The sequence below is a fragment of the Styela clava genome, chromosome 6, assembly GCF_964204865.1.
Source record: "Styela clava chromosome 6, kaStyClav1.hap1.2, whole genome shotgun sequence".
In the NCBI taxonomy this organism is placed as follows: domain Eukaryota; kingdom Metazoa; phylum Chordata; class Ascidiacea; order Stolidobranchia; family Styelidae; genus Styela; species Styela clava.
In genome coordinates this window covers 15,893,134-15,907,528 of record NC_135255.1, presented here as the reverse complement: position 1 = coordinate 15,907,528, position 14,395 = coordinate 15,893,134, and the positions used below count along the sequence as shown (strand labels likewise).

Sequence of the window (14,395 nt, the reverse complement as noted above, 5' to 3'; positions counted from 1 at the left end):
CGGTTTGGAACACCGCGTCTACACTGAAAAATATTCCATAGTCGTTATATTTGAATGCAAATATAATTGAGTTAGGAATTACAGTGTGGACTGTGAAATCGCACCTGGGAATAACAGTGTCGAATCGCACCTCAAAATTAGGGGGGTGTTTGAAATTTTAGGGGAGGGGGGTGTAGGGAAATCACTGTTTGTACCTGAGATGTCAGTTAACGGTTAAAATAAATCGTAACCGTGAACCATCTTAAATCGGTTAATTGGTTAACCATTTGCAGCCCTACTCGTGATACGTTTAGTGGACATAACGATCTAATCGTTTCAATATTTTACTCTTGTTCTTGTTGTTATTTTTCGTCATCTTTATAAAGTCGCTTTTTTCTTCGAATACTGGACCAATTGCTTTGAAATTTTCAGTGAGTAAAGATTATATTTTTTGCTAGAAAGCTATTATTTCTATTTATCGTTTTTTTTTTGTGTGCTATGACGCCATAAAAATTTGCCACTATAGGCGCAACGTGTCCATATATTTGAGCATAGCTCTCTTGTTGTAAGTGCGTACAACATCTATTTACGTTCGCGTTAGCACTAATAGCCTGAAAAAGTTTCACGTGTGATTGTAAATAAAGCGGCACGTGTCTCGACTCTCATTGTTATTGACTATTTCTGCTCGCTTCGTGGTTCCGCGTTTTGTGTTTGTCGTTGATAATTTTATTATTTCGTTAATTCTACTAAATTCAACCATGCCCATGCCGACACAAATGCTTGTACAAGATACAATGGAAGAGCCAGCGTCTAAAGTGATGAAAAAAGTCGATATATCAGACGTTGACATGGAGAAAGGTTCGATCATAATTGAAGGCAAAACGAAGATCGTTTACGAATTGCCTAAAGCTCCAGGAAAATGTTTGGTCTTATCAAAGGTTAGTAGCCTATAAGTCTTCAGTTTCAAGATGGAAATAAAATATCTGAATATCAACTTGTATATACTGATATAGCTTTATAACAAACCGACATAGGTTGAATATATTTTAACATTTTCGCTATTTAACATTTTATACAAGAAAAATTGAGAGACGAACACACAAATACAATGAAACATTTTCGAAGCGCGAAATTTTTTGTGATTCAGTCGATAGCAAGAAATCTTCTACATGTTTTAAATGATGAATAAGTATTGTCAGATTGTTCTATGTTTAGCGGTTATTTTAAATAAAAATGTTTTCTTTATAAGTAAATGGTTATCAGTTTTCAAATTTTGTATTCGAAAATCGCATAATTTTCTTCTCTGTGATTTTGTTTTTGATGAATAAAAATAAAATACATCCCCCCAGAATGAGCCCTAGTGTTATTTTTCGAGAGAAAATTGAAATAAGACCCAGTCTTGTTTTCGGGGAAACATGAGGAAAAGTCATGATATAATTCAAAGCAATATTTGTGCTCACTCACTTTATTAAAGAAGGATATTATACGGTACTTTCTAGGACTCAATCACTGCATACAATGGTGTGATGAAGAATACACTCGAAGGAAAATCAAGCATTTCAACCAAAACTACTTGTGCAACATTTAGTATTCTTGAAAATGCTGGAATAAAGACTTCACTCATTCAGAAGGTAGCTTTCAATTTGTTTTTATTATTTGTCTCTGAATTCTGAGTAGTCCATCTGTTATAAAAATGAATTCTTGAATTCAGGGTATTTATGGTCATTAAATTTGCTTGTCACATACTAGTTGACAGTTATTGTAGTTTTGTACACACTGCTAACTAACTTATAAACCTATTTGTGGATGAAATTTTTTTTACTAAATAACTCTCTATTCGTCTATGACTCTATATCAATGTTGACTAGAATTCCCTAAACCGCTTGTCACAAGTCAAGTTGAATCATCCATGCCTTAAGTCTAATACTATTTAGAGTCGGTAACTAAGTCAAGTCTCACTGGCGATTAGTTGAGTGAGTTTGAGTTATTCCATTTAGATTGATTTGAGAAATTGTGACTCGAGTGCAACTCTACTCAACCCTCCCCAAAAATGGCTTCTTCGCTACCGATGTAATAAATCTAACATTAATCCTCCAACCTAGCTTTGTATAAATTAGCGAAACCACCTGACCTGACAAACATTTTCATCTATTTCTCGAAATTTCGTAGAGATTTCATCATTTGGCATGACTGAGCATGATTTGGCAAGTAACCATTATTACAGATCTTTAACAAGATTTCAGATACCAAAAAAATTTGCCTATGTGTGTGTTTTTAAAGAAAAAACTAACTTTTTTTCACAGGTTGATGACAAATCATTCTTAGCTCATCGTTGTGGTATGATTCCCATTGAATGGGTTACAAGACGGGTGGCTACAGGATCATTTCTTCGACGTAATGAAGGGGTGAAAGAAGGATATCGATTCAACCCACCAAAGCTTGAAATTTTCTACAAAGATGATGCAAAGGATGATCCCCAATGGTCAAGAGAGGTAATGTGATTTTCTTAGATTTGGAAAATCATTAAGTGTGCATTCGTGTGACAATTAATATTAGAATTGTGCATTATAATTCAGTTAAGACTATCAGTAATGTTCAGAATCAATGAAATCTTGTGTATTTGTAACAATACCATTATACCGCACCTCTCAGACACTCCTCTCTCCTGGCCCTCGAATATTCTTCCGCTTCTAATTTTGGCCCCCAGTCAGTCAACTTTGGGAACCATGGATTTAGACTATTTAGGACTTATGAGTTATGACTGTTAGCATATAAACTTGTTTCAATTATCGGTATTTCAATCTCTCTTAACTCTACTATATTCTATATGCTCACCGTTCAAAAACAGGACAGAATTTAGAATATAGGCTATTCTATGTAATTTGAAATGTATTAGGGATGGTAGGTTTTGGCCATCTCTGCATTGAAATAGTCAATTGAACCATTACGTACAAGATGTATGACTCGTGTTTACTATTTAGATTGGTGCACTTTCCAGATTCAGATCCTTCAAATTTTTCACTCCTTTTTTGTTGTTGTAGCGTTGCATAATGCTACCGGGATAGATTTAAGTAAAATATTTGTCCCCATTTGCAGATGCTTGAGGAATCCAAACTCAAATGCGGAAATCTTGTGATAACTGCAGATGAAATTGACAAGATGGAAAAGATGACTGTTGCCATATTTGAAATACTGGAACGATGTTGGCAAACAAAGGTAAGAGTTCCATTTATAATTCTGTCATACCAGGGAATCTTAAACATATTTTCGAGTTCAAAATAAACAAGACTATGAATTCGGGTTAGGGCATGTTTCAGGGTTGGTTTACATAACCACTGGTCAGTTACTGCTTCCTCCACCACGCATCTGGAAACAAATAACTAACCCCATCAGTGTTCACTATTAGCGCGCTTTTTTGCGAAAATTGCGAAGCACTTTCGCAACTTTTTTTAGGGACTGCGAAATAGCACTTTTTTCCGATTTTGAGGAGAAATAGCACTTTTTTTCGATTTTGAATGGAATAAAAATTCAAAGTTGACAAATATTTTTGTGTGCGTATTAAGTTGACAAATAAGTAACATACTAGTACTTTTGTAACTCAATTCTGCATATCATAACGATATTTACCGGAATTCTAACCTATGTGGTGAAGACATGGAAGATAAAGTTTTTGCATTAATGGCAAAATTCTTGTTTATAATATGATTATTATACAAGCACACTGATTCCGCTTCCACCGCGAAAACGCTCGGCGGCGTCTTTGAAACCAGGTGTCCGAATGCAAGGCAGTGCGTTTCTCTAAACGAGAGTGGTCATGTGACTGTCAATGACATCGATGAATTGTGACCAAAGTACACGATTTTCTAGTACTGGTTTGACAGGTCTGTGTTCTCTTCTTAGTGAATTTACTGGAGCCATTCGGAAATTTCTGATACTCGACACGACATTGTTTAGTAATGGAATGTAAACTTGGGCCATTGTTTGTTAAATTAGAAGAAACTTTTAGCAGCATCTCACAGATTTGCAAAATCGCCAAATTGACAAAATGCATACGTCGTCGTATTAACATTTAACAGCCATTTTATTGTAACCACGAATGTTAAAAGCAAATGGCGTTTCGCGGAATTTTGCGATATTCAGTATTAGCTAGTCTAGTCATTCACCATAAATCAAACTCAGATCAGGGTCAAAAATCAATCTAAACTATTCCCTCGTTAATATGCGAGTAAGGGTGGGCAAAATCGAATATTTTTTTCGAATTGAATATTTTTAACGAATGAGGAATATTTTTTATGCACAGCAGGAGTCTAGAACGTCGGTCGAAAAATTAGCAAGGAAGCCTTTTCTACTGGTTAATTTCGTTATAATAGCTAATTGTTTTTGTCACCGCAATCGTTTTGGGACTATATCCTGGGTTTGGCAATCCAGACTTACGCGTGCGTTCACATCGGCAACAGCTGTTAAGGGCATTAACGACAAATTTCAAAACCAAAATAAACATTTGCGATGACTTGATATTACCTATCAACGTTTGTAAATTTACCGTCCCAATTTTAAGCGAATGGTATTATTATTATCGATGCCGGAATGCAGATATTTAAGACGATAATTAACTTTTATAATTTTTTTATGGTGTCTGTATTAATTTACAGATAAACCTCGCAAATCTGAGTTTGTGCCAATCCTGAATGTTGATTTAAAATTGTGATTATATAATTCGGCAATGAAGGCATTTCTGCGTGGCCATAAGACGAGATGACTTTAATAAACAGCACTTCATTAAGGATATTTTACATATGCGACTAATGCTAAAAACATTGGGCTCGAGTGCTCTGGTGCCTAATCAGGCGCTAATTGCAACTAATTCAACTCAAGTTTCAACGACTTTTTTCGTCTTCACGATATGTTATCTTTTTTATTCGGCGCTGATAATGATAAATAAAAAATGTGTAATTGTTGATTGCAATTCCGGAAAACGTATTTTCCTTCCTCACCATGAAACGAATTTACCGCGGTTAACCGCGCATTGGAAAGCAAAACACAATTTATTAACATTACTTTACAACGAGTTACGGGTAAGAATTAACCAGACGGCTATCGCTAACATGGAGAAACAATAAATTTGAAACGATTTTGTATAAAGCGTGTCAACATCGTTTTTGTAAATTTAGAAACGTCGATAAGTAAGACAAGTAAATAATGTATTTTATGGAACTTTCGTGAGATATTGGAGAGAAATATTATTTTGACCATGTCGAAATGCCATTATTGCCGATTTATTCACGTGTTTAGTTACTATCAGTGTTTTAACCCAAAGCTGAGTTACGTAAATACTTAACACTGAGTACTCAAGAGATAACCAATTTGCGGAGTTTTTCAATTATTATTTAATACGAAAGTAACACGGACACGATCTAAAATTAAAAGCATAGAAATGTCAACTATCTGCTTCACAAATATCGCATCCCGGGGTCAGTAATAATATTATTGTTCGCTTAAACTCGGGACCGTAATTTACGAACTGATACAAATCCTACACAGAAGATAAAAATCAGAACAAAATCAATTTTCGTTGTGAATGCGCTCATTAATAGTTGTCTTTAAAATCTTCGCCGATGTGAATTCACAATTCTATCCGAAATATAAAAACCAAACTACGATGCCCGCCGTTACGTGAGAATTAATATTTGCTAGTGAATAAAAACATGCTTTAATATAGTTTAACAACACGATCGCGGCGACAAAAAATTTACTGCAGCCTTCGATTATGACAAAATTATGAAATAATCATTGGATGCCAATAAAAATTTAACTTCATTAACAATAATTTTCAAGTAATAGTTTCACATTTTCATGATTTTGATCGTCGCTACAAGCGAGCTTGTTTTTGTACATATAAACCATGATGACACTACTGACATCTGCCAGTTATAGATCTTTCCAAATTTAATTTTCGCGATTTTTAATGTTTCATTTCTAGATGCGGATGCCCGCTGACTACGGATAAATGGTCGATGTTTTAAAATAGGACTTCGGACCGTTGGGCAAAGGGCTACACGTAACTGCGAAATTTCGCCGTGAACGACCTTACATTTTAGTTATAAACGCATTACGTCGTCGCGAATTGCAGTTTTGGTGTAATGTTTTAACTTCCCCCTAATCTCCAGTTGAAAAAATCCTGTCTGCGCCCCTGCCCGGTGATAATTATAGCTAAAATGTTACAATTTTATTTACGGAATTTGCAAATTCCCCATTTTGATAATCACGCCCTAATTGTTGGTGCAAAAATACTCAAAATATAACGAATTTAATCATTTCCGATGTTAATAGGCGCAATTCATGACGGAGACAGTGTGCGTTGTTACATCGAAATTCACGATTGATTTTACGTTATACTCTTGTTCACGATTTCAACACTCCACCCGCCATGCATGGCTGAGTGGAAGGTTCACATTTTCGAAACATTACTTGGCCAAGGATGGGAGGGATCACTAACGAGCTAATTGAAAGCACATTAGAAGGATTATGACTTGTCATTTTTTTTCTGGTTATAGCCTGTACATGTTATACCATGTGTGGGCTCTCGGAACGTCAATTTAACTTTTAATTTTCGACATTCAATTGTATGTGCGGCTCCTACATGAAACGGCTAATTCATGCTGCCAATATACGGAGTTTGAAATCTGGGATATTTATTTCGAATAGTCTATTTATTTTGACTCTTCTAAAATTAGGAAGCTTTGTTGGTACCTTTTTTGGCGCAAAGTATGGAATTGAAACGATACGAATATTTTGCCCAGTCCTATAGGCGAGGTTATGATATTAACGCAGAGAATATTTGTAAGCATATCACTGGATGGAAATATTTTGCACCAAGACTGTTTGCAGAAGTTGATTTATCGAATACACGGAAAGTATTTATTTATCATCTCACTTGCGAACATCGGGGTTTGGGCGGAATTATACGATTATGTTGTTGTTCTTAAATAATAACTTTTTCGATGAATGTTTATTTTACTTTTGTGTATTAATTATGATATGTTGAGTTTTCGTTTATTTCAAATTCGAAATTGTCCGGAATACTCAAACAGGTGTAATAAGTGTAATATTGATAGTATAGTGTAATCGAGTAACCAACTTAGAAGTCTTTAGAGATGTCTAATGAACTTGATGTGTTACGGGTGTCGTAACCCCCGTTTGTTTTTATTAAATTTGATTGTTCTACCTTCCGCTTATAAAACAACATCGTTATACAGTCATCTAAGGTAATTCTCGCGACCAAATCTTTTTGTTCTGTATGGCATCACCTTAGCGCCATTTATTACCGACTGAATTTTAATTGTGTTTTATGATAAGTTATTTTCTGTTAGTTGGCGCTGATAACGTCGCTAATTTCTGTATAAACATGGAAAATTTTAAATATGTTCCTTACGTCTCTGCTATAATTGACAAGCGATAGCACAAGATTCAGCAGCAAATGATAAGCAAAGCTATTTTATAATCATGGGTTGCTTAATAAAGATTTGCTAATTATGGCAGGATATAAAGAACATGGCCTGAAATATATTATTAACAGAACGATGTTTATTTTTCAGTTGACGAAAACCCTTAATAATAACGATTGCAGCAATCGCGAAAAAAATGAATACGGATTTTTGATTGTGATCAGATGACTGAGAGGGCACATGTTTTTTTCTCTGTTCAAAGCAGATATAAAACGAATACCATGTTGCCGAAAAGCGGTTACGTGTTATCTTTCTTTAGCCAATCAAAATAGTGGTAATGGTATATACAAGAGGTTTCTAAACTTTACAAACTCGGAACGCAATTAATATTAAAATTACAAGTAATGGTGCATGGAAAAACGAATTTGATTTTATTGAAATTGAAAAGCACACACATAAGAGTTTTACATTTCATGCACAACTAACCGATGCTACATGTGAGATTTGTGCACATGAACGATTATATATCGCGATTATTTATGTGAGAATGCGTACTTCTCTTTCAACTTAAATTTCCAGGATTTCGGCGTTCACGTGGTCGAAAGAGTTATCAAATGGATTGGTATTTCGGTCACACTCGAAATTATTTGGGAACCACTATCATGTCATTCGTTTATTTTTTACATTCATGTTTTTTTCAAGAATCACCCTGTTGTATTTCCTGTACCTTCGCAAAGGAAAACTCTTTGGTGTCATCATTACTATTAGTGTAATTGAAAGTGGCGTTGAGATGCGAATATTTCATACTAGGTCTGCAGCATTAGAGAGAGCGTTATTTATAAATGCTGGAAGTACATGGCATTTCTAAAAAATTTGCAAATATATGATGTTTTCTACCCGATTTGAACTAACTGGCACGCAAACCAATGCAAGTCGATATTTGAAAATTACACGTCTTAGCGTAATCCGTGAGACAGTATAATATAAATTAGGCCAAGCTAGCTCATGAAAGGGATTTCAAAGTGATCTTGCGTAATATTTCGGAAAAAAAATCTTCGATAGAAAGTAGGTCTATCTATGAAAACAGAGGTACTTTCATGGTGATCTTGCGTTATTTCCCAAATCTCTTAAAAGGGAAGAGGGCGGACTACTTTCAAGCATATTCTTTCGGACGAGAAAGCGTGTTATACTAAAGCGATATTGGTGATGGGTCATGGGGATGTCATTTTGCCCGGGTTTTGTACAAATGACCCCCCTCCCTAGCTATGGCCGGTAGTAACTAATATCTGCATGTATCAATCGGTGTCTGTTAGATGGAAGAAACAAGTTTGCAAGGCTTGTCTGTTCAGGTGGGGGAGTGCGCTTCGTTACTGACGCTGGTGGTTGATTGCACGAAACTTTTATTCCCGGCAAGTGTGCTTATCAGGTGTCCTTTGATGAATTCCCTTGTTTTTAACAAGGGTTTAAACGAAACTCCGTTAACGGAAAGACTTCAATTCATAATATTAACGGGAGGATCGCTTTTTCGAGTATCTATGCTGTTTGAAATGAGTTTAAACGAAAGCTAGGGCACCTAACTAGTTAAAATCAGAAAAAGCACTTTCGCACTTTTTTTTTCGACTGCGAAACACTTTCGCACTCATAATTTCCTTAGAGTTAACACTGAACCCCATACTCGACTTGAAGCCGAACGTGAGGCCCAGGTAGGTCATATAATTAAGCCATTATTTTGATTTTCCTCTCTCCTGAGATAAATATGAAAATCTTATTCTATCTTGAAATATTTTCAGAATGTCAGCCTCATTGATATGAAGATTGAGTTTGGTGTTTGCAGTGATACGAACGAGATTATCCTGGCTGATGTTATTGATAACGACTCTTGGAGGATTTGGCAAAATGGTGACAAGAGATTAATGATGGATAAACAGGTAATGCAGATTTTTGAAGTCTAGTTTGTGTAAGATTTTTACATTATAATGAAGTTTCCTCAATTTGATAATGAGAGAGGAGATGAGTTTCATTTACTATAGGCAGGAAACTATCTACAAATGAGTAATTTTTCGCCTCAAGCCTATTTTTGACTGAGGAGACATTGAAAATTGGGTACTCCCCGTAGGGTGTGTACCAGGCTCAGGTTAGGCAATAATTTTATTCCGACTTTCCTTAGTTCTATTATGAGTTTGGGGACTGTCTGGGTTAGCCAAGTGAATATACCCCCTGCCCATAGATTTCCATCCCTTTATACAATTTGATGTAAAATAGGCGAACAAAATTTGGTACCTCCATTTAGGTCATACTTCTGCTGGAGCGCCGAAAATTGTAGTTGAATTGCCGAACTTTTTAACTTGTTATGCTTAACTGTATTCGAAATATTCTTCTAGGTTTATCGGAATCTCAGAGGAACAGAGATCACTGATGTAGAAATGCAAAATTTGAAACAAAACTTTACCTGGGTTGCGGATACTTGCCATCAAATGGCTGAGGAATTCAGAAACTCATTAGAAATATCAAAAGGTTTTTGAATTTTTTATTCCTCATTCAAAATTTAGTTCGCTGTATATTTATGGTGTTATAATACACAGCAGAGGTATTTGTTGGTATTAGACCACGACCTGTGTTTCAAAATCCTTACTGGCAACTGGCATTACTTTTGAAGGATTTCTTTATTAATATGCATCGAGGAATAGACATTTCATGATTATGGTCATCTCATCTGTGTGCAAAGTTATCGTACTAAACCTTAGTTTTTATTGATCATGGTTGGGGGTAACGAAAATTTATTTTATTTCATCCTGCATCCCTCACCAGTCTACTTCAGTCACATGATAGATTTGATAAACAGGTAACATGCCTCATTCTTAGAGTATCCTGTTGACACACTTTCTAATCCTTGACCCTAATCTATTTGTGTCAAGTGGCGATAATAGATACATGTGTGTTTAAATTTACAATGATTATGTCCACTTTTTTTGGTAAATCAAATTAGATAAAATTAACAATTAACGTATGTTATCGTAATTGTGTAGAACAGGCCTGCACAACATACGGCCCGCTAGATACTTCCGTGATACCGTGATTTGGAAACACGTCACTTCTCGGGTCTAACAATCAAAGCAGGCATTGTTATGCAGGCGCGGCGCTACTCCGATCATATTCAAAATCGTGAGATTTATGTTTTGCACCAGTTTCAGTAAATATCGAACTTTGTGTAAAACTGATGTGCCCTTCGCGACCCCTAAAATTCATCTCTTGACCCCTCGCCCCCTAGTTTGGGAAACCCTGATTCAGATATCTCAGTATTCAGACTGAATCACGCTTAAAACAATATTGGTATACAATCTCACATCCATTAGTGCATATCAGCAACCTATTAATAACCCCATTACTTTTTACTAGTTGTTATGAAACTGAAGTATCTTTTTTGATTCAAATTTAGAACTTAAAAAACAATTCCTTCATTTATGAACAATGCAGAAATTCTTGCACAAAAGATATTACTATTTACTGTCAAATTTCAAATAAATTAGAGCAGATTTTGTAGAAAAATGTAATTTAACTGTCAAAAAAGTACAACAGAGGAAGTTCTATTGCTACTAAATGGATTGTTTGTCTAGCCTACAATGGAAATATCCAATAATGGTAGATATGACTAAATAAATTGTCATACAGATATTTGGGACGATTTTACAAAACTGAACCTGAGTAAAATGTTTTTTTGCAGTCAGTTTATACTGCAACACGCAATACCTAATTCTAATAAAAAAGAAATATTGAAAATGAAGGGTGGGTTTCCAAGGTAGATGAGCCACTAAATACATATTTGCCATCTCATATGCAAAAATACTGTACCTTGTTTTTAATCAAGTAAATAAGATTCTTCATATTTTTAAGCTCCCCAGTAATGAAAGTGTTTCATTAAATTTAACTGTTTCACAAAATTATTTTGATTTGTAGTTCATCTTGTGAAATATGGATGTGACCCGCCTGGCTTTCAGATTTATGCTTACGGTCCTCGTGGTAATTCGAGTTGTGCAGGCCTGGTGTAGAACTTATTACGTTTAATTTTCTATAGTTCAAAAAAAACTTTTGTTTCTAATGATAGTTACTTGAAATTTCTCATATCAAATAGCTTTGATTTGGAAATAGTTGTATAGTGAAACCATTTGAGGGAAACTCATTTATATCGTTTTCAGGACTTTTATTAACCTAAACATTACTGCTACACTAAAACAAAAAAATAAATTGCAAGATGTAGCATGCTTGACGCTCGCTAACTAACTAAAACCCTCGATTTGCCACAAACCTATTAAGTTGTATTAACATCTTCAGATCGTTCGGCGATAGTGCCACGTTGGCCACATTAGGTGGCTATAATTCAATTTCATCACAAGTTACGGGTGTAAACAGTAAAATGTATGTCCTTCCTTCAATCTAGACATATCAAATAGGTGACCCCTGATCTTGATGTTTTTGTTTTTATTGTACTTGTCGTGAATTTGGAATCAAGTTGTTTATTGTTTAATATAAGGACTCCAAGAGTTTGACCACTTAATTGTACAGATCTACTGGGTTGCGAGAAAAACAATTTTTGGACCAACCCTAACCTGGTACACAACCTGAGTTCAGGTTATGCGTCATCTTGGTGCGCATACTTCAGGAGGTCCCGATCTTTATTTTATGTATAACAGGCATATTATATTACCGAGGCAATTTTTGTTTATGAGCTGAGAAATGTCGAAAATGTACAATTTTGTACGTTGTCTTATTCTATTAGCGACTGAATGAATTTTAATCTATCATGTTTCTTATATATGTTTAGGTCAAGTTGTTGTGTTAATGGGTTCAGCATCTGACAAAAGCCACTGTGAGAAGATTCGAAACACTTGTGATAAGTTAGCTGTGAAATGCATTCTGCGAGTGACTTCAGCACACAAGGGCACTGAGGAGACCTTGAAAATATTGTCAAAATTAGAGGGAGAATCGTTACACATTCCAACTGTGATTATAGCTGTTGCTGGACGCAGCAATGGGTTAGGTCCAGTCATGGCAGGAAACAGTTGTTTGCCTGTTATTAATTGTCCTCCGGTATCTGCTCAGTGGGCAACTTCTGATATTTGGTCGTCACTCAGACTGCCGTCAGGTAAGTTGCGCTTTCTGTAGACATATATCAGAGCATATGTGTATTGGATAAGGATGAACTATACCATTTTAAAAAGCAACCAAAGTATTTATAATAAGGTTTTTATTTGACAAAATGATTTCATTATTGTCGATAGCTAAACATGAAAGTGTCTCTTGGAAAGCGGTTACATTTTTTACATCGTTGTTATTTTTCAAATTTTGCAAACTTCAAAGAAATTCCAATGCCACATGGATTTTCACAGATCGAACTGGGTGTTTTACAAAAAGTCTGTTTTGGACTCATTTGTGCATTATTCGTTTATTTCCCCATTCTTATAATTCAAGATACTTACTGTCAATTTATATGTGATGTAAAAAATTTTTTCTAATTTTTAAGGTCTTGGCTGTGCAACTATTATAGATCCAGAAATGGCTGCCCAAGCTGCAGCACAAATTCTTGCCCAACATGATGTTGTTGTCTGGTCAAAATTACGAGTCCAGCTCTTCTCTAATTGGCTCAAATTGAAAAAAGCTGATATGGAAATGAGAAGGGAGATGCAACAAGAATGATGATACAATTGAGGATAAAAACACTTCTTGCCAATTTTCACCTCACCACTTTGCCTGCCTTATTCACCGACTGGTAAAACGACCAGGTTAAACCTCGAATCTTGGATCATTTCTTTCCTTCCATGGAGTGAACAAATGTTTTTCTCTAAGTTTCCATATTCATGCAATCTTTCATAGGCAAATTACAACTTGTGAAATTGTATCACTGTATCTCCGCTTACAAAAATTTAACGATTCTTGTAGTGTTTATGTAAACAGTGTTAAGTCTGTAGTGGCTTACAGGAAATCTACTAATTGCAATATATGGTATCATCTCACGTTATTATACAACCATAATTACTTACACCATATGGAAATTTGGGAAATACTACAATAGAGCAACATGTTGTAATAACTGAATTGAGGCGGTTTCAATATTTCTTCCGATTTTCATAGTCAGACTTTAGCAATATGCAAAGCTGCATTTAATGATTTTGCCTGAAAAAAATTAATAGTCTCACTTTTATCAACTTGCCAAAGCTCCATAAAATGAATCATTCAATATGCTGGATGCCTCCCTGACTGAAGATAGATTTTTTTGAATATCTGTTATTGAAGATCTGTCTAGTCTTGGCATTTCAGCCATGTATCCTTGCTTGCATTTTCTCACAACTTTGTTACTTTCATTGTGTTTGTCTCAATCTCGACTGCCATATTTTGTTGCATTTGTACAATACACGTTCTCAGGCTTCAACTATTTTTAGCTATCAGTGTCTCTATTAGGGTCGATATATTTCAACAAACTGTTTGTGGATTGGTTCGTATTTTAGTAGACGATCAACTTAACTCTAGTTCACTATTTGTACTGTTAAAAGCAGACAGTAACAGCGTAGTTTTATAATATGTAGTCTGTTGTAGGTAGAAACTGGTGGCCCATAATTGAATTCTTATCAAATGACTGGTGATAACCTTTTTAATAGTTCGCTGTGACGCATCGTTTAATTACATATGGAATGACCAGTGATTGTTATATATGTTAGGTAAATGATCGAGACGAATAGGTAAATGCATGGCAACGGACAGCTAATATTATATCTTATTTTCATACTGATACAGCTTACGTAGCAACATTTTCTGAAATGGCAGAAACCTGTTGTTAGTGAGTTAAGTTCCTGAATTCCATCATTGGCTTCGGCCCTTATTCTCTTTATATTGCTTTTAACCAAGGCGCTCCAGAAGGTAACTAACTAACCAGAGGTAACTAATTTTGTTCGCCTACTTTGCATCAAGTTGTGTAAAGG

At 35.3% G+C, this 14,395-nt stretch overlaps 1 protein-coding gene across 1 annotated transcript; it reads left to right on the top strand.

Moving 5' to 3' along the window:
* Window positions 1-574: 574 nt before the first annotated feature.
* Window positions 575-13,848, top strand: LOC120331954 (multifunctional protein ADE2-like). Its single transcript, XM_039399139.2, has 8 exons — window positions 575-917; window positions 1,479-1,610; window positions 2,283-2,471; window positions 3,076-3,195; window positions 9,215-9,352; window positions 9,806-9,938; window positions 12,244-12,564; window positions 12,943-13,848. The coding sequence occupies exons 1-8, from the start codon at window positions 738-740 to the stop codon at window positions 13,113-13,115; spliced, it is 1,386 nt and encodes a 461-aa protein (XP_039255073.2). The 5' UTR covers window positions 575-737; the 3' UTR covers window positions 13,116-13,848.
* Window positions 13,849-14,395: the final 547 nt, after the last annotated feature.